This window comes from Periophthalmus magnuspinnatus, chromosome 21, assembly GCF_009829125.3.
Source record: "Periophthalmus magnuspinnatus isolate fPerMag1 chromosome 21, fPerMag1.2.pri, whole genome shotgun sequence".
Taxonomy (NCBI): Eukaryota; Metazoa; Chordata; class Actinopteri; order Gobiiformes; family Gobiidae; genus Periophthalmus; species Periophthalmus magnuspinnatus.
The window spans coordinates 6,542,493-6,564,075 of NC_047146.1; the positions used below are offsets into that span (position 1 = coordinate 6,542,493).

At 39.9% G+C, this 21,583-nt stretch overlaps 1 protein-coding gene across 3 annotated transcripts; it reads right to left on the reverse strand.

Annotated features, from left to right (window-relative positions):
* Positions 1-125: 125 nt before the first annotated feature.
* ppp2r3b (protein phosphatase 2, regulatory subunit B'', beta) lies at positions 126-20,813 on the reverse strand. 3 transcript variants are annotated; one of them, XM_033986724.2, is made up of 15 exons: positions 20,688-20,813; positions 19,451-19,846; positions 7,609-7,794; positions 7,349-7,452; positions 6,826-6,928; positions 4,964-5,038; positions 4,803-4,889; positions 4,563-4,719; positions 3,606-3,654; positions 3,433-3,522; positions 3,191-3,366; positions 2,775-2,893; positions 2,594-2,700; positions 571-1,094; positions 126-190 (listed from the first exon to the last, which is right to left on the reverse strand). In XM_033986724.2, the coding sequence occupies exons 2-14, from the start codon at positions 19,805-19,807 to the stop codon at positions 977-979; spliced, it is 1,728 nt and encodes a 575-aa protein (XP_033842615.1). In that variant the 5' UTR covers positions 19,808-19,846; positions 20,688-20,813; the 3' UTR covers positions 126-190; positions 571-976. The 3 variants fall into 3 exon arrangements, with proteins under 3 accessions (XP_033842615.1, XP_033842617.1, XP_033842616.1); XM_033986726.2 differs by lacking the exons at positions 19,451-19,846; positions 20,688-20,813 and adding an exon at positions 10,722-11,114; XM_033986725.2 differs by lacking the exons at positions 126-190; positions 571-1,094; positions 20,688-20,813 and adding an exon at positions 2,397-2,444 and having other exon boundaries at positions 19,451-19,834.
* Positions 20,814-21,583: the final 770 nt, after the last annotated feature.

The following is a 21,583-nucleotide window of genomic DNA, read 5'->3' on the forward strand; positions in this document are numbered from 1 at the left end:
TTCACATTATATTTATTAAAATGAGATCGTCTGACCCGGGAAATTTTATAATTATCATAACTTTATTTTTTAAACCAATGAAAAATATTTTCCACTTTCTTTTGTTCTTGAAAGTACAACAGTCCAAAGTACTTCATACAAAAGTACTTCATAGAAAAGTTAAAATCATGTACAACACTACACACACACGCTATTTACAGGTGTAGCAAACAACGAAGTTAAATCTGTCAACTGGACAAATCTTGTAGGAGTGAAGACGTTTCGCTGGGGGAGAGATTATGTCCCCCCCATCTACAACTCCATCCTCAGACCCAGAACAATGACAACAGTAGCAGGGTCGTTAAGGGCTGAATAGGGTAGTTTCAGCTGAAACTGGAGACAATAGCTGTTTACAGTTTCAGTGTAGTTAGCCCCTCCCCTCAATTAGATTTAAAAGGCAGTGGCCACTAGCATCTGACCACAACTGAAGAAGCGGCTTGGATGAGCAGCGAAACGTCTTGATTTGTCCAGTTGACAGATTTAACGTCGTTGTTTGCTATGGATCAGACCTGGACGACTGAGGGTCTACACAGATATTTACAAGTATATTTGTTTTACAATAAAAAACCATGTTCACACCTTCCATGTCAAAATAAATATGACCCTGTACAATATGAAGCATTATTATTATTTCATTTACTACAACAATCATGTGCATCAGAGTTTGTGTCGAAAATAAAAACTCTAGAGTGAAACAATGTGGCTTAGCTTATGTCAGTGTAATTCACTTGTGGCACAAAATTCACAACTAAAATGAGCTGGAAGCCAAACTGTAGTGAGCCAGATTTCAAACAGTGAGACACAAGGCACGTTGTGTTTTAAAGATCACGTGCTGCTTTAACCATGTGTTTGTACTGGTTTTGACCTTGTACAACTTTGTTTGGGCAAGTGTCCATTTTGCCCAGTTGAATTATGAGAAAATGCGACTGCAGTGCTGTCATTCAAAGTCGTCGTCGTATTCATAGTCGTCCAGATCGCCGTGGGGACTGGGGATCTCAAAGAAGTGTCTCTTTGTGAAGCCCAGTTCACTGGAGATGAGCAAAGGATTGTCGTATCTATACAGAAACAAAAAGACTTATGTAAGTACACAGAGCAAGTGCTTATCAACCTGGGACAGAAACAGAGGGGCACCACATGAGGGGATCAACAGTGGCAGTGGCAAAAACCCTTTTTCCAAAGTTTAAAGAGGGAGTATTACACTTCTATGGGATATTAACATCTAACACATATTTACATCACCATGTTACCTTATATTGTTTTGAAAAAGCTTTATCTGCCAAAAACAACGTATTAAAACCTTTAATGAGTTTCAGTTTCATTTCTGATGCCGAGTCTCCCCTCCCTTTGCTCTCCAAGCCAAGTCACTCCCCATTCAGAGCGCTGCAACAACACAATCAGCGTACATCCCACTAATGAAACTACTGCACATCACATCAGGTTTATCAAGTTGTAGTATATCGTTTTGTAGCATGTTTTTGTATATTTATGCATAAGTGCTGTGCGTGGATGACGTAAACTTCGAAAGCTACGTCCACCATAAGCAGGGTTTGAATAGTGCCCAGGAGAGATCACTAGATTACTCAAACATGGATGACATATACAACCTCTTGAGGCATGTTTCTAATGAGAGAACGTTATAACATGGTAGAAAGCTCCAAAAAGTTGATTTTGCATAATACCCCCTCTTTAAAGCACGTTCAAAACCAAACTGCAAGCAAAGATCAAATATGTGACACCCAAGATTTACATTTAGACATCAACATCAGTCTGGGGGATTGTGAGGAACCTCAGGTGGATTTAGGACTAGACATTCCCAGGAGAAAGAAGGATCATTTAAATCAGACCTATTGTGCTTTTGTTTGCTCTATCGTTATAATCTCTGACCCCCGTGGATCATTATGTTATAAGTGCACATTTTAAAACACAATACTCATATAAAACGACTTAATAAAAGAAACAACTCCGCAGATTTATGTGTCAGAAAACTGCGGTGTCCAATGGGAGCTGATGTCGTAAATGTCACCACAACAAAAAGTCAGCACCTCCAATGGATAGCTGCAGACCAAAATACCAAAATTACCAAAATAACTACGCAACGCTGCCAAATCCTACACTTAACACAGATTAAGAAAATAAAATTGGAGAATGAAGTGCGTACGTCACAGTGGGCGTGTACTGGTGGTGGTGAAAACAGGGATTGATCGGCAAAATGGCGTCTTGAAAATAAGCTCTTAAAGATTGCTTAAACAGGCACGAATCACTCCAAAAACAACTTTGGGTGAGTAAATGTTGAGAGGAAACAACTATAACATGATCCATTTTGCATAATAGGTCTGCTTTAATCCCGGTGGTTCCCTGGTGGTGTCTTACCTGCTCTGGTTTTTCTTTAGAAGTCAGTGGTGTTCCTAAAACCGCCATACAACATACCTGTCAACAGCCTCATCTATCACTGACCCGTACAGACACCCAGTCTCGCTACTCCAGTAAACACCCCAGGATTTCTTTACAAATGAGTTTTTCCATTTGCATTTGAGACTTTGGAAACAGAACTTACACATCGTTGCACTGCTCGTTGGCTGCTTCTTCCGCAACCAAAATATCATACTCCTCAGCCGCGTATTTTTCCCAGTCGGACATGTCCTGGTTATCAGACTCCGCCTCCTTAAAAACAATAGAATACAGCGTAAATGTCGTGTTTATTAATTAAAAAAAAAAGTCATTGCATTGCTCCGAACCTTTATAACATAAAACGGGTCCTTTTGTTCATGTTCCAAGTACTTCTCAATATTGAAGAATGTGTTGAAAAATACGTGGGCGAGCTTGCACCTCTTCAGATCCCGGAGTGTGATTTTTTCTGAATAAACACAAACGTTTTAGAACAATATACTGTACAGAAGCATGTGTCCGAGCTGTCTTATTGGGTAAGCGGCGGTCTCTCCCGTTACAGTACACACGGGTACAGCGGGGCAGCAGGTCGACTGGGGGTCACATTCTTCCCGCTCTGAATTCTAAGCATGTGTACCTCACTTTAGTCTCCTAACGCGAGGGCTCCGGCTTAAGTGTTACGGGAATTTGTTAAAGAAGTTCCTGTGTGGGCCAAAGAGGAGACAGTGGAGAGCCTGTAGGAGCGTGAACAAAAATGGGCTCTGACCTTTGACCTCGGGCTTGACGAGGTCGAGCATTTGGCAGAGGCAGTCTTCAAACGGAAGCGGCTCGATGGCCATGGCTTCCAGTTTCTGACACTGCTCGTCGTAGAAATACTCCAGCTCGTACATGCTGAGGACCCCGTCGCCGTCCAGGTCCATGCAGCGGAACCAGTACTCTATACTGGAGAGGACGCACAGTGAGAAACAAGGACACCTCGTCTTTAAAACGTAAAGTCTAAACAAATACCTCGTTTCTGTCTTTTTGTCCTCCTCCGAGATCAGAAACCAAACGAAATCCGCATAGCTTAGCCGTCTCTCCTTGTACGTCTGTCTGTCTCTGAATAAAACAGACATATTCTTACTTAAAACACTTAAAATAAAAAAGCTAATCCAATTTAAACTGTGCATTAATAACCTTACCTCGTTACCGTCCCTGAGAATATTCTGTCAATCATTTTACGGGAAATAGCTGCAACATAGACATTACTTGTTTTGAGTTCTCATTAGCGGGGCACATTTGGAAATAAATCATGACAAATGTCTATTCCTCCCAAAACGTAAGCATAATGTCAGACTTTCCTGAGGCATCACCCCATCTAGACCCCTCATGGAACAATATTTTTGGGGGTCAGTATTTCTCATATGTAATTTTTCTTTGCACTACTGGGACATTTTTGGTTATTTTGTGGCTATATGATAAGATTTAAGATGTAAAAGTTTGAATTAATAACTTGTCTGACTCATTACAGATGCAAACTAAACAACTAAACTAAAGTGTTTCATTCTGCTGTTTATTTCTTGCAGTTCATGATTTTTAACAATATTATAGATTTAGAAAAGTTTTTGTGGTTTAAATCTGCTCTTGGGTTGTTTGGTAAGCGATATCAATTTGTTTAAATATTATTGTTTATTGTCTATATTGACTTCAGTGATATATCAAACTTCAAAATGTGACAGACCTAATCCTGCCGTCCTGCTTTACACTTTCAAAAAAGTTAGTGAGAGAGTAGCAAAACAAAAATACACAAATAAAAACTACAAGAAAAAAACAAAAAAACAATCGATTCAATCACTACATTTGAAGGTTTGTAAGACTCAAAATCTCTGAAAAATACATAAAAAATTACTTAAAGAGTAAAAAGTAACAGGTACTTTAATATTTTTACTAATGTAGATTTTTTCATGTGATACTTTTACTTTTATTCGAGTATGTTTCACTCCAGTATCGTACTTTTACAGTAACCAAACCAAGTACTTCTTCCATCACTGCATAGATGTAATATTTCTCAAGCATAATTCATAGCTGTATTAAATTTCCACATGCTTTTTGAAATATGAACTGTGCCAGACTCTATAACTGTTCTTATGTTTAAATACCTTGGTCGTTATGTCGTCCCAAGTCTTTTTTGTCAATATAGAGATCATGATCCGTGTCCAGCTCCCAAAACTTGCAGTAAATAACATAAAAATGCTCATAGGAAAAGTAATCCGTCAACTGGTTTACGTCTTCCTCCTGTTCCAACAACGCCACATTCTGCCAAAGGAAACGCGATATTTGTTTTTATAAATACATAACCAAGCATTTTGATAGAATTAATATAAAAATTTTCAAATCACCTGGAGAAAATTACTTTTTCTGAGTTCGTAACCTGTGATTTTTCCTGTCCATGACCGGTTCACGTTATAAAATATCCTTTGTATTACCTAAAAACAGCAGATGAAGCAAATCCAGTGAACTGAAACTAATGTAAAAACTGCATTATAGTATTTGATGTTACCGTGGTGATGTATCTGGAGTGAAAGTCTGGCGCCTCTTTAAGAAAAGCTAGGCCGCTGTGTGTGTTCACGACATCCTGCAAACAGAAACGACAGAAATAAGTCAGGGCCTGTCTCCAGCATCTCCATAACAAATGAATACAAACGTAAACACTGACTCGGGGTCGTCAATAGAAAACAACTGTACAAAAGGCAGAAGAAAAGGACACGAAAACAACAGCGATCGGGTCTAACAACACAAACAGACTCATAAGACATATCAAACTGCTGCTACTACTACATGCCACTATATGGTTTAAATGGTATCGGTATTGGTTCCATGGTATCGGTTAAGTCGATATCCTGTTTGAGCTTTTAACTGGATCTAATAAGGCGATTTACGGGCGGATAGTGTTTGAACTTTTACTCGAAGTGGTCCTGTTGTTATTTGAAGGGAAAGTAACAGTTACATAACACAGTTACATCTCTTGTTTATTACGTTAACTGTGTTTTAAGGAAATAAATGCATCCCTAACAGAAAGACTGGCTGGTGAGTGAAAAAATTAAACAAAAATACGATTTCAGTGGAAGTCGCACATTCACAACAAGATACAGACTGTTGTTACTGAGTCCATAAAACACATGATAAGGTTTGTATGAGTTGCTGTTTAGCCTTTCCCTTTAAAACAAGAGATCATTATGCAGAAATAACAGTTCTGTGCTCTGGGAAAAGCTGTTGACATAAATGTGGAGGTGGCAGTAGAATTAGAAAGGCCTTATTTTGGGGGCGGTCAGTGTGGCTTTTCACTCCAGTGCTGAGAAATTAAATTATAGAGAAACACATAAATCACTTGACACAGGAAACAGGCAGGGACAGTCACATCTACTCCACTGCAATCCTCCTTTCATTCATCAAAACAGTCAAACGCCATTTACTGAACGCAAGCTAACAAATTAAACAGCGAGCGTCACAAGGCATCTCAGCGGCTATGCTAACGTGCGGTGTTTAGCCTGCTGCTTTTGCCAGCATGAAAATGAGGCAGGTGTGGGCGGGGCCACGGTGCAGCACAAACAGCCTGTCAAACACAATGACAACACAAGCAGCCGGGGCAGCACAATGCAAGATTTTGTTGATACTTTGCAGTGACATCACGCTGGGGGGGTTCTACATGTATCCCTATGGCGGAATGTTTCTGCAGTTGCCACGGAGACACGATGCACATTAGCAAGCACTGCCAAAAACTGTTTTAAGATTACGTGAGTGTTTGAGATCAATCCGAGTTGTTTATGGTCCCGTTTAAGAGTTTAAGAGAGCGACTAACTGACAAACTATTGGCTAATGCTAGTGCTAGTGTTAGCTTGTTTGAGAGGGACTTGTTTAACAGCACAAATCAACTCACCTTTTGTAGTTCCAGCTAAGTCAGTTCTTTATGGTCAGATTGTGTTAAAATAAAGCTCAGATTAAAGTCTAAATTGAGTATCAAAGCTTCAGACAGAGCAGTGTATACAGTTAGCATCACACCCCCAGGGAATGTTGATGACTTCAGTTGTAAAGTAGCAATAGTTTTAGAAGTGAAAGTTGATCAATATGGCCAAATGACCCTAGAATCTTTATTTAAGATTTATTTTACCAGAAAGGATGTATTTTTTGAGCGAGAATAAGACCAGCCCCTGCACATACAAAAACCTGATCAAAAGTTCAAGTGAAGGCCTGGAAACTAAATATCTGTCTCTGTGAAAGCCGTTCTAAGTCTCCTCTGTCCAGGTCATTACTGATGTAGCCCACAAAATTAAAAACCAAAGCCACACAAAAATAAGTCCAGTTGAGACCACCAAAGCCCTGGCAGTTTGGCCCCACACGTGTGCCAGTTTCAGCCGCTCGTACCTGCAGGAATGGGATAAAGTCGTCCTGTTCCAGGTAATTACAGCCGGGTTTGGCCAAGAGGTGCACAAATTTAGAGGCGTCATCGTGACAGGTCTGCAGCGTCCTGGTGGAGGTGAGGCAGAACAGATGTTAGCATGGTTATTTCCTACTGTGCCTTTTTATAGCTCTCAAAAGAAAAATGCAGAGAAGGTTATGTTTAATGTATTCAGAAATTACAATGCTGGATCATATCTGGCTAATTATAAAAATCAAGGACATGATTGTGGTGTTTTATATGAGATTGTTGGCTCATGAAGTCAAGTCAAAGGCTCTGTTGGCCCAGCTCTCTGGAGGTTTGCATTAATACAAGAACATGCTTAGAGCTAGCATTCTGCATAATCATTCAGTAATATATACATCTAGCATAAACAGGACTTTACAAAGCTAAAATCTGAACCGTTTTCTCCCCAGTGGAGACGTTTGGTAGTGCTGGTATGTGGAGTCAGTGGGTTACAGTTGCTACAAAGAGAAGTGGTTGTCTTACTTTCTCCACATAGCCACGAACTTGTGAACAGACACAAAGCCGGTCCTGTCGCCTCCAGCCAAACAGAACAATGGCACTTTCCAGTAGAGAGGACACTCACAGGCCTAAGACACAGTGACCAAACAGGAGTAAATACATTTACACATTATTGATAGGCAAATCTGTTTTTAATACTAATATTTTCATAGTAAATACTAACATATTTCATTAGTTAAATAAATGAAAACCAAACAAGTCAATGTCACAAATCAAACTGTTACCTTGGCGACCTGGCCCATGTCATCAATGGTGGCCCTTTCATTCGGAAACTGGGAAAATGTTTTCTCTATTTTAGAAATGAGGCTGTCGATGTTGAGATTGGCTTGAGGCCTGCCTTGAGGGAAGTAAAACTTTGGAATGCTTTCACTCAGTGCTGCGGGGACGGGCTCCTCCGGCCTCACCTGCGCCTGTAAACACAGATCACCTACATAAGGCTCGGATGATCCAAACAAATGTCATGAGATGTGTTTAGAACCACAAGTGTCTGCTATTCTAACTATTTAATTAACTAAATATCTACTCAACTGTGTAAACGATGAGTCATGAAATCAGGAAAGTCATCTGAGAATGATATCTTAATCTTGATAACTACCACAACAATACAAACTAATTATGTGAAGTGACTGCAGAACGACCGCATGTATGCACCATCTTATTAATGTGCTGTATAAATAAACTGGAATATTAACAAAATAACTGCCTGTCCAAATGGAAGAAGCCGCTACTGGAAGCAGTCGCACTTAAGTGTCAAATGGACTCAAACGGACAGGCACTTTGAACTTGAACTACCACTAATCTCCCTGGACCTTGGTTTGTCAGGTATCAATGTCTTTCAGACCAGGCTCTTTCTGTAGTGTTTGTTTGGTTCGTATTGCGTATTAAAAAAGTTATAAATAATTAAATATAAAAATAACTACATGCCATCTGTGTAAACAATGAGTCATGAAATCAGGAAAGACAGCTAAGGCGGATGTCTTAATCAAACTAATTCCGTGAAGTGAGTTTACAATCACATATTTCCACTATTCTAGTTCTAGTTAATGTGCTCTATAAATAAACTGGAAAATCAACAATACAACTACATGTCAATCAGGAAAGCTCGCTAAGGCTGATAGCTTAATCTTGATAACTAACACACAAACTGTACCTTTTCACTTTCAAAGATTATATCAGGACTAAAATATTCAAAACAAAACCATCGACGTAAACAGTAGAGTCCTCCAGCTCTTTCTGTCCCAGCGCTCTCAAAGGATGTCACCAGTGTCAATGGGCAGTTTGTTCTATTTATGCCAGTATGAGACATCTTTGTAAACTCCGACTCCTGGTACTGCACTGGCTCTTCCTCTTAAAATAAAGACTTGATAAATCTATGGACTGCAATCCAATCTATCACCAGAATGTGCGTCTGCAGCAACACAGAGCAATTAGAAGTGTGTAAAAGATCTCATTACAGTTATTACAAGTTATTTTCGATGCTTATGCCAAGTGAAATCTCATATTACACAAAATTGAAGCGTGTGAGCTTTAAGCCATGTTACCTTTAGGCTGTTACCTCCTCAAAAACAGACCTGGAGTTGTGTTTTGTTTCATTCACACATGTTTGAGTGACACTTTTTTGTTAGCTTGTCTACATCTCCAAAGCTCAAAACGCTCTGTCTGACCTTGTGATGTCATGAAGTGGTAGTTTTCAAGCTAACAGCTCCTTTTAACTTTAGTTCAGTAGAGATTGGGCTGAAATTACCCAAATGATTGTAGTGAAGGTGTGTGGAGTTTAAAAACACAGTGGAGCACTTTCTGGACAACACATGACATCACAAGGTGGAACAGAGCATTTTCAGTTTGAGCGAAGTACTCAGTCTAAATATGCAGGGTTTGTGTGTTAAACATGTGTGAATTAAACCAAACGCAGCCCCAGGTCTGTTAGTGATGAGGAAACAACCTTAAAACAGTATAATATTTGTGTGTTCAAAAAAAGTAATGCCAATTCCCTAAACAGAGCAACCAGGCCTGTACTTCACCCCACACAGTATCTATTCAAAACAGCAGTGCTACTGATCTTATTCGGTCCCGCCCCTTTTGCCATTAAATGCTCCTAATCCACATTTTCTTTGTGGTGGCACTTCCGGTTAAGCAGGAATCCCAGTTTCAATGGAGAATTTGAGAAAGGTTTTTTGTGATTTGAAAACCTTCTTAGGCCTGTCATGATATTCACTATATCGACTTATCGTTCAGTATATAAAGCTGGAACTATATTTTTTGGGGGGAGTATTTATCATGTGTACTTTTTCTTTGCAGTACTGGGAAATTTTGGGATATTTTTTGGGAATACAGTAAGATTTAAGCTGTAAACTGTAAATGCAAACTAATGACTAAAGTGTTTCATTCTGTTGTTTATTTATTTTTAACAATATTGTAGATTTAGAATAGTTTTTGTAGTTTATATATTTAGTAGTTTATATTTACTTCAATGATATAACTTCAAAATGTGTTATTGCGACAGACCTAAACTTTCTATGCTCATGTGATCAACAAGTCAACACTGCACCGATTCTCTGGAGGCTGTAAAACGGCTCTGTGGTTCATATAGAACTCATTTACTGTGAAGGTCTACAGCTTTATGCAAAATAATACAACCCGAATGACGATGGCAGCGCCCAAGGCAACTTCCAGAAAAATGTAAACAGCGATGAGGAATGGCACCAAAATATTACTCAAAAACAGACAAAGTAGTAATCCTCATAAAACATAAAAATGAATAAATAACTATACCTATTTTAGTTCATTTGTTCATTTTTAACAAGATTAGTATTTTATTTAAGCTACGTTTCCTTTCACTTTAGGTGTTCCTCGGCTTGAGCAGGTGAACCAGATGGGTGAGCAGAAGCATTAGCCTGGATCGTTAGAACAATGTTATTTTGTATTTTGTGAGATTTCTATCCTTTTGCGTAACAATTGCTTCAGATCTGTTCCCCTGTCTTGTGTGTTGGTGTCAGCTATGGCTATAAATGGACATAAACATATCCTGTTGCCCGGCCCCCTTCCATCTCACAGTCTGGTGTGATGCTAAACGCTAGCAACCTGTGCTACTGCTCTGCTTAATGGCATGCTGCACATTTATAAGGATGTGGTTTTAAAAAGGACAGAGTCAAAGGAACCGCATCTCTAAAATGACTCACTTTTTCCACATGCAAAGCTGGTAAATGGCTCTAAAGGCTAACAACACGGAACAACAAGTGCAAAAGAGTATCTCAAAAATGTCAAGAACTCCTCATTTGCATATTAGAAGCTCATGTGAGCAGAATGAACACCCAGGTGAAGACACACGAGCACCTGCCTGTCCTTGTTGGAAAGCTCGGAGCCTCTTCTTGAAGCGAGAGGGCAAAACAAAGTCACAACCTCGTGCCAACTGGGCCAACTCTTTCCTCAGGTCTGGGTCCTGGCGTAGGGAGAGCTCCTTCATCCTCATCCTCGCGCTTCACGTGGTCAGAAACATAAACTCAATCCAGCAGCTACTCCTGAGAACACCGATCACTGCAGAGCAAGAAGAAGTCCCAAGTTCTGTCCTTGTGCTCTGACTGAGCTGGAGCTTCCTAAAACAGGAGCGCAGCTGCCACTGAGGCTGGGCTGTGCATGTCTGAGTTGGGCTCTGCTGGGTCCAGCTGTCTGCACACACACGTCCGGAGCCCTGGCCTTAGAGCGGCTGTGGAGATAAGGACTGACGCACTCTGGGACTCTGTGTGTGCGCGAGGGGTGGGAGGGGTGAGAGCGAGGGGTGGGAGGGGTGGGAGGGGTGAGAGCAAGTGATCTGCCCTTTCCAGTTTGCATTCCTCCTGCTCATAGAAGGTTATGTAAAGTGACAGACCTGTTGTTGCAGCTCCTGGCCACACATGAGCAAATAGATGAGAAACTTCTGAGTGAAAGTAATCAAAGATTTTATAAAAGCAAAACACAACAGCTAACAGTGTGTGTAAAAGATGCTGAAAAGGACAAACTATAGTGTTCCTCCACTGGGGGTGATCATTCTAACACATGTCCGTGTGTGTCCGTGTGTGTCCGTGTGTGTCCGTGTGTGTCCGTGTGTGTCCGTGTGTGTCCGTGTGTGTCCGTGTGTGTCCGTGTGTGTCCGTATGTGTCCGTATGTGTCCGTATGTGTCCGTATGTGTCCGTGTGTGCCTGTGTGTGTCTGTATGTGTCTGTATGTGTCTGTATGTGCCTGTATGTGCCTGTATGTGTCTGTATGTGCCTGTATGGGCCTGTATGGGCCTGTATGTGCCTGTATGTGTCTGTATGTGCCTGTGTGTGTCTGTGTGTGCCTGTATGGTTCTGTATATGTCTGTATGTGTCTGTATGTGTCCATATACATCCACACAACTCAAACTGTTGGTTTTGTTTCTAAATCAACCACTCTTTTCCATTGGGCAGCAAAACATTCCACATCTTATTATAGTGGCAATGAGGGGGTAGGGGACATGTCAAATCAAAAGAATGATGAGTGAACAAGTCTGTGTCTATTAAAAGCAATGCCAAACACTGTTTAAGCAACCTAAGAAATTAGATCAGAGACAAGAGTTCATCTTAGTTTGTTTAGGGCTCAAACTAACTTTCCAATCACTCATTACAACTAACTCACATAAAGGCACAGACAAAATGCCCTGGAAGTGCCTGGACTTTTTATGCAGAAGTATTCCATTGAATTTTGTAAAAACGCTCCATAGTTTTATATGTGAGTCAGAGGTTTCCCTTGTTTTGCTCAATACACAGTTTCTGTTGTGATCCAGGACCCTGCAGAGAATGATCTGCTGTACACCGCACAAACAGAAAACATTACACATTTATCATCAATATAAACAATGACAGAAATATCCTGAGGAAATCATGTGTGAAACAGCAGTGGCCTTGTGCCATCTGCAGTGTTTCTGTGGTATGTGGTTCATGTGGTGTAATTATGAGGGTGTAACACACTAACACTGTGTACAATCACATCTTGTTTTACAAAGAGGGGAGTGTAAAAAGGTACAAGATGAACAGTTGTGATGTAGATTTATGTTTTCTGAGTGTACATTTGAACATGGGGCAGAGAACATTTAAATTGCTAAACTAACCACCTGCATTTTACTACCAGCCTTTGAACTGATTTTGGTTGTTCATTTATCCAGTCACACAGATTCATGAGACCTTGAGCTATAGAATGTCTAATGTGCAAACAGCTAAATCTGCTTCACCCTGAGACCTGCTCATGGTGAATGATGTTCACTTCATTTCACAACACTGTGGGTTCACTGTCTTTTGGTAAACTGGCTGAAAGAAAACTAAATAACAAAAAAACTACATTGTTTGTGTTGTTTTATATGGCACTACCTTTAAATGCAAAGTCTCTCCATGGACCAGCACCAGAACATCTCCCACATGTTAGAGCCACATGAACCATCTCACACTCTGAGGACTTCAGGGACCGGCCTCCTGCTGGTGCCCAGAGTCAGGACTAAACCAGGACTAAACCAGGACTAAACCAGAAATAAACCAGAAATAAACCAGGACAAAACCAGAAATAAACCAGGACAAAACCAGGACTAAACCAGGACTAAACCAGGACTACACCAGGACTACACCAGGACTACACCAGGACTACACCAGGACTACACCAGGACTAAACCAGGACTAAACCAGGACTAAACCAGGACTAAACCAGGACTAAACCAGGACTACACCAGGACTACACCAGGACTACACCAGGACTAAACCAGGACTACACCAGGACTACACCAGGACTACACCAGGACTACACCAGGACTAAACCAGGACTAAACCAGGACTAAACCAGGACTAAACCAGGACTAAACCAGGACTAAACCAGGACTAAACCAGGACTAAAAATGGGAAATCAGCATTTGAGTTTTTTGCAGCTAAAACCTGAAGATGTGACTCAGGCCTCTACTTTGACAATGTTTAAATCCAGGCTCAAATGGTTCTGTTTATCTGTGTATGTGACTGAAAGGGTTTTATTCTGCCTCTTCTTTTTAGTGTCCATTTTATGATTATTTATTTTGTTTTATTGTGATTTTAACGTCTTTCTTATTCTGTAAAACACTTTGAATGACTTTGTGTATAAATTGTGCTGTACAGATAAACTTGCTTTGCCTTAACGATAAAGTTTAAAACATCTTATAATATAATGGATTTGAATGGAATTAATATAATGGGTTTATTCCCAGCATGCATTGTGTCGTATCAGGATCACTGAAAGGTTGAAACTAAACAATTACTACACCTCACCACAAAATAATCAGCAGTATTCTCATTGCTGGTTTAGAGCCAAATGGAGTAGCCCAGCCACTGTGTACGATCCAAAGAGTCCTGCCTCAATCCAACACAATCTGACGTCTGCAACCAGGATTTGGAATTTATTTGAACATGAGCTAGAAATAAGCCTGATCGCTAGAAACCAAGCAAGCAGAACAAGATGTTAGCAGTTAGCTTGCATAAGGTGACAATGCAGAGTCGAAGAATTTATGTAAAAACAGCTACACTTTTTTTCTGCAACACAAGTAAAAGTACAAGTAGGCCTGTCGCGGTAACACATTTCAAGTTTGATGTATTGCTGAAATAAATATAGACGATAAAAGAGGTACGAGTCGGAACAAAGACAGAAGAACGGCCTCATTACACAACACCAGAGCAGATTAAGCAATCACGAACCCTATACATGACAAACAAACCTAATCAATACAAAAGTCAATACTCAAAAGAACTCTTTGGACTCCTACAAACAGAGTGGATATTTTAGTTCAACTTCCAAGGTCTGCCTTCCAAATAACTCACGAGAAACTCTTTAGCACTTACTAATAGGTCGCACAACTGATAAAGTGACCCTGGGCCCTTTCTTCAAATAGCTTCCATGTCTCTGGCTCCCTCCAGGCTGTTATAAACGGAGACCTCCAGGAAAACAGGCTCCCAACTGCAAAAGGATGTGTCAGATTAGGCAGCACATAAATAGTTCATTTTAATACAAATAGCCGCGTGTCTCAGCTAGCTCCAATATAAGCCTGTGATGAGTACATACACTGCAGAACAACTTCAAGGCCAAAAGGAAGACGAGGTCAAATCAAACTCCCGTGTTCCCCTCGTAGCTATTCAGAATATAATGCAGGGGGCGGGCGCTTAGTAATGCTGTCAATCAAGCCTGTTGCTAATGCTAGTGGATATTAATGTTCATATCTTGAGTCACACACATGATAGCCAAATAAGAAAACAAGGATCATGTAGAGCGGGTTAACACGGACATTTTAAGACCAAAATGACGAGTCTGACAGCAGCAGTTACAGAGAGAGGGGACACAGTTTTCTAATGTAAAGTGATTCGAAGCCAGAGTCAATATTATCATTTATCGCGATACTCTCCTATAGGAATATACCACGCCTCAAAATGTGTTATCGTGACAGGCCTAGCCACATTCACATACAAACCAGTCTCCCCTGGTTTATGGTTATAGCCAGTGGTGGAATGTAAAGAAGAGAGAGAGAGCAGTATCTGTACTTTCTGCTCCACTACATTTTTGAACATGACTAGAAATTAAAAGTATTTTTTATTGAACTTTCACACTAGGGATGGGACAATAAACAATAATATTGTTTATCGTGATAAAACAGGTTGACAATAATCGTTACTGGGACATTTTATACAATCGTGATAATGGCCAACAAAGATAATTGCCCTTATATCACCTGAATGTGCAGAAAAAATGGGGTCTGCTGTCCGTGCCCCAAAGTTTTAGGGGCCCAGAACTGGACCCGCTTCCTATCAATTTGTATTTTGGGGGTCATGTGAGGCTTATTTCCCCAGGCCTCCAAATTTCAGTTGACAGCCCTGCTTATTCATAATATTCTCTGTTAAATTTATAATTATTCATATCTGTAACAACTTAAATCATTATCGTGATATAATCGTTAATCACAATTATTCTGGCCATAATGATTGTCACATGCCTATTTGAGACCTGCTGAAAAGGCCAAATGGTTCGTAGTTTGAGCAAACAAAAATATACACATAAAAACAGCTGGAAAAAACAATTGATTCAATTGTTTCTGTTGAACAAAATTCAGAGTTAATCTTTTTCAAAATCACTACATTTGAAGCTTTATATGACTCAAAATCAGCGCGCAATACTTTTACTTTTTACTCTTTAAGTACATTTTTAAAAACAGGTACCTAAATACTTTTACTTAAGTCGTTTTTTGCTTTTACTTGTATATATTTTGCTCCAGTATTTGTAAGTAACACAACTTCTTTCTTTTAGGTTGGCTCAGTTCCCCGTCCCACACACTGATATTATTGTGTGGATAACATCTCTTGATTAAATATTCTCTTAACGACAGGGTTTACACCGTGAATGTGTAGAGTAAATGATTGAGAATCCGGAGTGAGGCCCCACCTCATCTGACCAGCCAGTTTGGAGTCTCTCGTGGCCACAGCGGGGGGGGACGCAGGGCTATCTATAACAGGTTCTGATGTCAACGTCAGATCAGCTGTTCCAAGCAGCATCATGGCAGCGTAGACCGGATTTTTCATTAATCCTTTGAAGAATGCATATACGCCAGAGTTCATTTTGTTGTCTTAAAAATAGAAGCATTACTTTATCCCACGTCACTATCTCCTTAATATGAAAAGACACGATGGCGGCGTGCCACTTCGACGTCACAGCGGAGAACGCGGCTTGAGCTGTTCGGCAGCTGCTTTACATTAATAAGAGGTTACAGGGTTGAAACAAGGGCTAAAGGTCACTGCGAGGAAAGAGACGTGGATATGAATTTCTAAAGTTTATGCAAATCTGTCAGAACGCATGTCAGACACAAGAGAATGAGAAAAAAAAGGGATTATTTTTGGTTTTGCCTCTAAGCCAGCTGATTTGAACATAACAGAATGCATTGGAAACACCCTCAAAGGGGACTCTGCATACGTTCACTTCAAATGCAGCCAGGTTTTCTCAGAATGAATAATAACATTAGACCTACTGACGTGACAATCCCTTGGTAATTAAAATACTGACATATTTCAAATTCCCACATAATTATAATTAGGCTATCCTGAGGCGACGGTGGCTCAGCTGGTAGAGGGTTTGTCCCCTGCTCTGAAGGTTGGCGGTTTGAATTCTGCTTGAGTGTCAGCGTACACTGGTGTATGAATGTGTGTGTGTGAATGGGTGAGTGATTCCTTGATGTAAAGCGCTTTGAGTGTCTTGAAGGCGGAAAAGCACTATACAAAATCATGACCATTTAATATTTACCATTTACCATTATCTGGTTTGCCTAGTTTATAGCTGCACCATAGACTGTATACAAAAATGGACATAGCTAACCTGCTACCCGCCACATTCCAAATAGGACGTGATCATGGGTGCACTTCCAGCTCCATCAACTTTGGCTCCAATTCACTTTACATCGGAAAACTGTGGCCCCTCTCTCTGTAAGTGCTGCAGTGAGCCTTGTCATTCTGACCTTAAAATGTTCGTATTAACCTGCTCTACATGATCCTGTTTTTTTAATTTCACTATTGTGTCTATAAATCAAGATATGAACATTAAAAACAGACAACTCAGGGGCCTTCTTTCCCCGATGTCGTTCCCACAAGCAACAGGTTTGATTGACGGCGTTACTAAGCAACTGCTCACTGCTAAACCAGCATTGTGGGCGGGAATGGTCTAGCTCCGGATTGGCTCTTTGGTTGCTATGATACTCGCAGTTGGAATTCTTAATATGGAACACGGCTCCAAATTGGCCCCTATAACTGCTAGCCTTGATGAGCTTCATTTGACTGGATCCGAACGCTATGGGTGACGTCACATTCATTTACTCCACTTCTTTATACAGTCTGTGAGCTGCACACACAACCTTAGTTTTTGATCTCGAACTTTGAAGATGTGGATTTATCAGTGAGCATTTGTGTGTGTCCTCATGCCATCGTTTAGCACGTCAACAAGAAGCCAAAGGAAAATTCCCCTCAGCATGTGCACACAGCTGTCTGCTCATGTGACCTGTCACCACACACAGAGCATTGTCAGTGATAAGTCCAGTTTATACTTTCTTTTATACACAAGTGGAAAAACAAGTCTCTCTACTGTACCATTTACTTCTTCATTCTGTCATTATAATTATAATTAACAACAAACACAGGATTACAAGTGAAAGAGAATGTTGGCAGTATATCAGACAAATTAACCAGTGCTTTTAAATGAAAAGGAAAGCAGCTCAACAATAGTATTCTTTATTTTAACAAATTATTTTTCCAGACCAAGATTTAGTTTGATTTCATACCTGACAGTTTCCACTGCTCACTACAACAACAACAACGTTGTCACTGGATTAAGGAGCAAATCGAAATATGGAAACACCCACAGGAATTTACACCAAGATGAGGGAGCCTTTTTACTCTCACACACCTGGGATATTGTCCTGAAGAAGTTGGACTGCAGATGGTGCTGTCGTCCTGCCTCCACCGGTAAGAAGACTGTGTCAGAACCAAGCCCCCAGGCCTAAACATGGCCGTCCATTGAAGTCAATGGGCCATGCTAAATAGTATATGTTGCCAGTTTAGCCTAAAATTCGACCTTTGTGAAAGCTGTTGGTCCCCGTCAATCCCTGTCAGGCAAAATTGAGCAGTTTATGATTACATTGTGCTCTATGAGAAAAATCCTTTTGAAAAATTGCTGGGCAGGAGGGATTTTTTCGTTATAGTACCCATGAGCGGCCACTAATTCAACTCGAGACAGCTCTAAGATAGCAATACCCTATCCAGTTATTTTAATAGATCCATGGCCAAAACCTTTTTAAATCAGCTGACCGGGCACGTCACAGCAAAATCTTGTGACCACTCGGATGTGTTAGAGAGCAGTCCAAACTGTCAGGTATGAAAACAAACGAAACCTTGATCTGGAAATAGAGTCTATTAAATTTACGGGAGGCCAGAAGAAGCTCATTGGACAAGAGCATTCTAAACTTTCACAGTGATTAATGTCTGGACAAGAGGATGACCCTTCAAAGTTTATTTTATCAAGATTAAGATTAATATTAACATCAACTTTACTCCCCAAGTGGGAATTTATCTTTGGAGTTTAAAACACAGTTACACTCAAACATCACTCTACAGTCAGGCCGGAACAACAGCTAGAGCTTATCAAAAGAACAACTAAGTGTCTATTATTAATGTCCATTGTAGGCCTGTCACGATAAATACTATATAGACTTTATTCATTCTATATCATTCAAGGCAAAGCAAATGTATTTGTATAGCACAATTTGTACACTAAGTAATTCACTAAATCATCATTATAAAATTAACATTAAAAGAGGAGAGTGCAGAATAAAACCCTTTCAGTCATATGCACAGCTAAACAGAACTGTTTGGAGCCTGGATTTAAACATTGTTGAAGTAGAGGCCTGTCTCACATCTTCAGGAAGATTATTTCAGGTTTTAGCTGCAGAAAACTCAAACTCTGATTTCCCATGTTTTGACTCTGGGCACCAGCAGGTTGTTCAATATATGAACACTGGTACAATATTTTTTTGGCAGCTTTGAACTGTTCCAGAGGCTGCAAGCAACTCAGCAACCCAATTTGACCACTCGTGAGAATCTTACCATTATGACCTCAGTAAGAGTTGGAATGAAGCCAATCTAATTTGCGTCAATGTAAAACCATTTATCACTGTTTAATGAATCTGTCAATCAAGGGAATTCCTCAGAACACACAACAACAACAACAACAGTGAGTATCATAGCAACAACTACTCACATACAAATTAGCAGGACAATAAAAAATGTCGTCAAGATAATTTGTAATTTTACATACAAAGTGCACAACTGCCATGATTTAGCAAAAAATACTCCATAGTTACATAAGGTGAGTGAAGCTGACACGCCTTAGTTACATATTTCACAAAGCCTTGAAGCCTTATAACCTAATAACCTACCAAACTAGTTAAAGCCTGCATAAATGTTATGTAAGTTCATGTAAGGGCGAGTGAATGTAATCTGTTTACTTCTGCTTGAATCTGCTGTATATTGTGTGTGTACCTTCTTTGTGCTGACAGATCTGCGAAGTATTCTTCCATTATGCCCAGTTACTCTTGTGTTGGCACAGCTTCCCGAGGGCAGGGTTGTGGCAGCAGAGGGAGGACTGGATGCAGTGCTGAGGGGAGCAACTTTCCGCTCTGCTTGGTTGTTCTTACAGGTCACGTTGTTGTTCTCAGTTAATGACAGCGAATCCTGTTCAACATCATCGCCTTTGCATGGTTCAGTGTACTGTCCGTTTTTAATTAGGTGGAGGTAGTCCTTCAGCATTGACTGTGTGGTAGGGTCACTCAGCCATGTAAGAAAGAGCTCATCCACCTTCATCTTCAGAACTGGCTGAAGGATTTGAGGAGATGGCATTTTGACCAGTGGTAGATACGGGGACGTCTGAGAAAAAACCTGTTCGAGAAATTATAGAAGTTAGTTTTGGCTGCACATCTGATCTATGTTTTACTGTCGTTTCCTCATCACAAACATGCCTGGAGTTGTGTTTTATTGTTTCATTGTTGCATATTTAGGCTGAGTCCCTCTCAAACTGAAAACACTCCGTTCCACTTTGTGATGTCATCATGTGGTGATACAGGAAGGGCTCTATTGTGTTTTTAAACTCCATACACGTTCACTAGAATATTTGGATAATTTCAGCCTGGGAATTGCCAATCTCTACTGAACTAAAGCTAAATGGTAGCTGTAAACCACCACTTGATGACATCACAAGGTGGAACAGAGCATTTTGAGCTTTAGAGATGTATACAGACTAATAATAAAGTGTTAATCAAACATGTGTGAATGAAAAAACACAACTCCAGGTCTGTTTTTGAGGAGGTAAGAGCATTATAACATGACTTAAAGCTCACAAGAGTCAATTTTGCAATATATTGGACGTAAATATCTAAATATGCTGAATGAAAAGGGAGATTACAGTCACAATAACACACATTTAAACACATAACGGCTGTGTGCCCTGTGCATGACCTGGTTTTAGGAACAATATTGAGTTTTAGCGCGAAGCCAAAGCATCAATAGATATCAGGCAGTACTCAGTAAATATACTCACTCTGAATCAGGATTAAAACTGGTGTTACGAATCTAAAAGGCGGATAAAAGGGCGGTATTGTGTTTAACTGATAACTGAATTAAACAAGGAACATGCTACAGGAGCTAGGATGAGCAGGAAAGGAATCAACAAGTCCATTATAACGAGTAAACACAGTGATAATGTGCAAATGCGTGTACTTACAGAGAGGAGGGGGTTCAAAATAAAGATATCTCCATTATAGTGTTGATTTTGTCCGGGAAAAACAGTTTATAGCTGGCGCCGACAAGTGTCTTCCTGGCGTTAACTTTTCTGAATCTCGAAGCGCGTTCCCGTGGCAACATCATCTCGCGAGATCTGACCAGAGAGGGGCACGTGAAGGAGGGAGGACGTGAGGACGTGACCGTTGGTGTGCACTTTCTCTCATTAACAGTCTTTTTTTCATTTTAAAGTCAATGAAATGCGAGTAAAAAGTAAGTTTCGTATGGTTAAATAAGTTTATGATGTGTTGTTTGACTATAGTTTACGGAAGACACTGCCATTGTTTATTTATACTCAAAAAATAGTCCCAGTTTTGAGCCCTGTGTCTCCTGTTCCAGTAGATTTATCCAAAACCAGTGATTTGTTCCAGTTTTATTCAAGAAATGTCCCAGGTGAAAACATAAAAAAACAACTTAAGTACAAGTATTAAAGTACCTGTTTAAAAATGTACTTAAAGAGTAAAAAGTAAAAGTTTTTCTTGTAGATTTTGAGTCTTATAAAACTTCAAATGTAGTGATTTTGATAAATATTTGAGGTGGATTTTGTTCAATAGGAACAATTAAATGGATAGTGTTTTTCTGGCTATTTTTATTTTTATATTTTTGTTTTGCTCAAATTACTAACTTGTTAAAAATAAACCCTCAGCCTTTTCAGCAGCTCTCACTCAATAATAAAAAATACTTTTACTTTTCAGTCCAGTTCATAAATGTTGTGGAGTAGAAAGTACAGATACTGCTCTCAAATCTAGTGAAGTAAAAGTAAAAAGTATGCACTGTAAAATATACTTAAGTAAAGTAAAAGCCAAAAGTGAAATCTGTCAACTGGACAAAAAGTTGGAT

Excerpts from the sequence above, each read along its gene's own strand:
- ppp2r3b (XM_033986724.2), bottom strand. The coding sequence starts at position 19,807 with ATGCCATCTCCTCAAATCCTTCAGCCAGTTCTGAAGATGAAGGTGGAT. Across the intron at positions 7,795-19,450 it reads GATCTGTCAGCACAAAGAAG|GCGCAGGTGAGGCCGGAGGA; the intron begins GTACACACACAA and ends CTGTGTTTACAG. Across the intron at positions 4,720-4,802 it reads GAAAAAGTAATTTTCTCCAG|AATGTGGCGTTGTTGGAACA; the intron begins GTGATTTGAAAA and ends TTCCTTTGGCAG.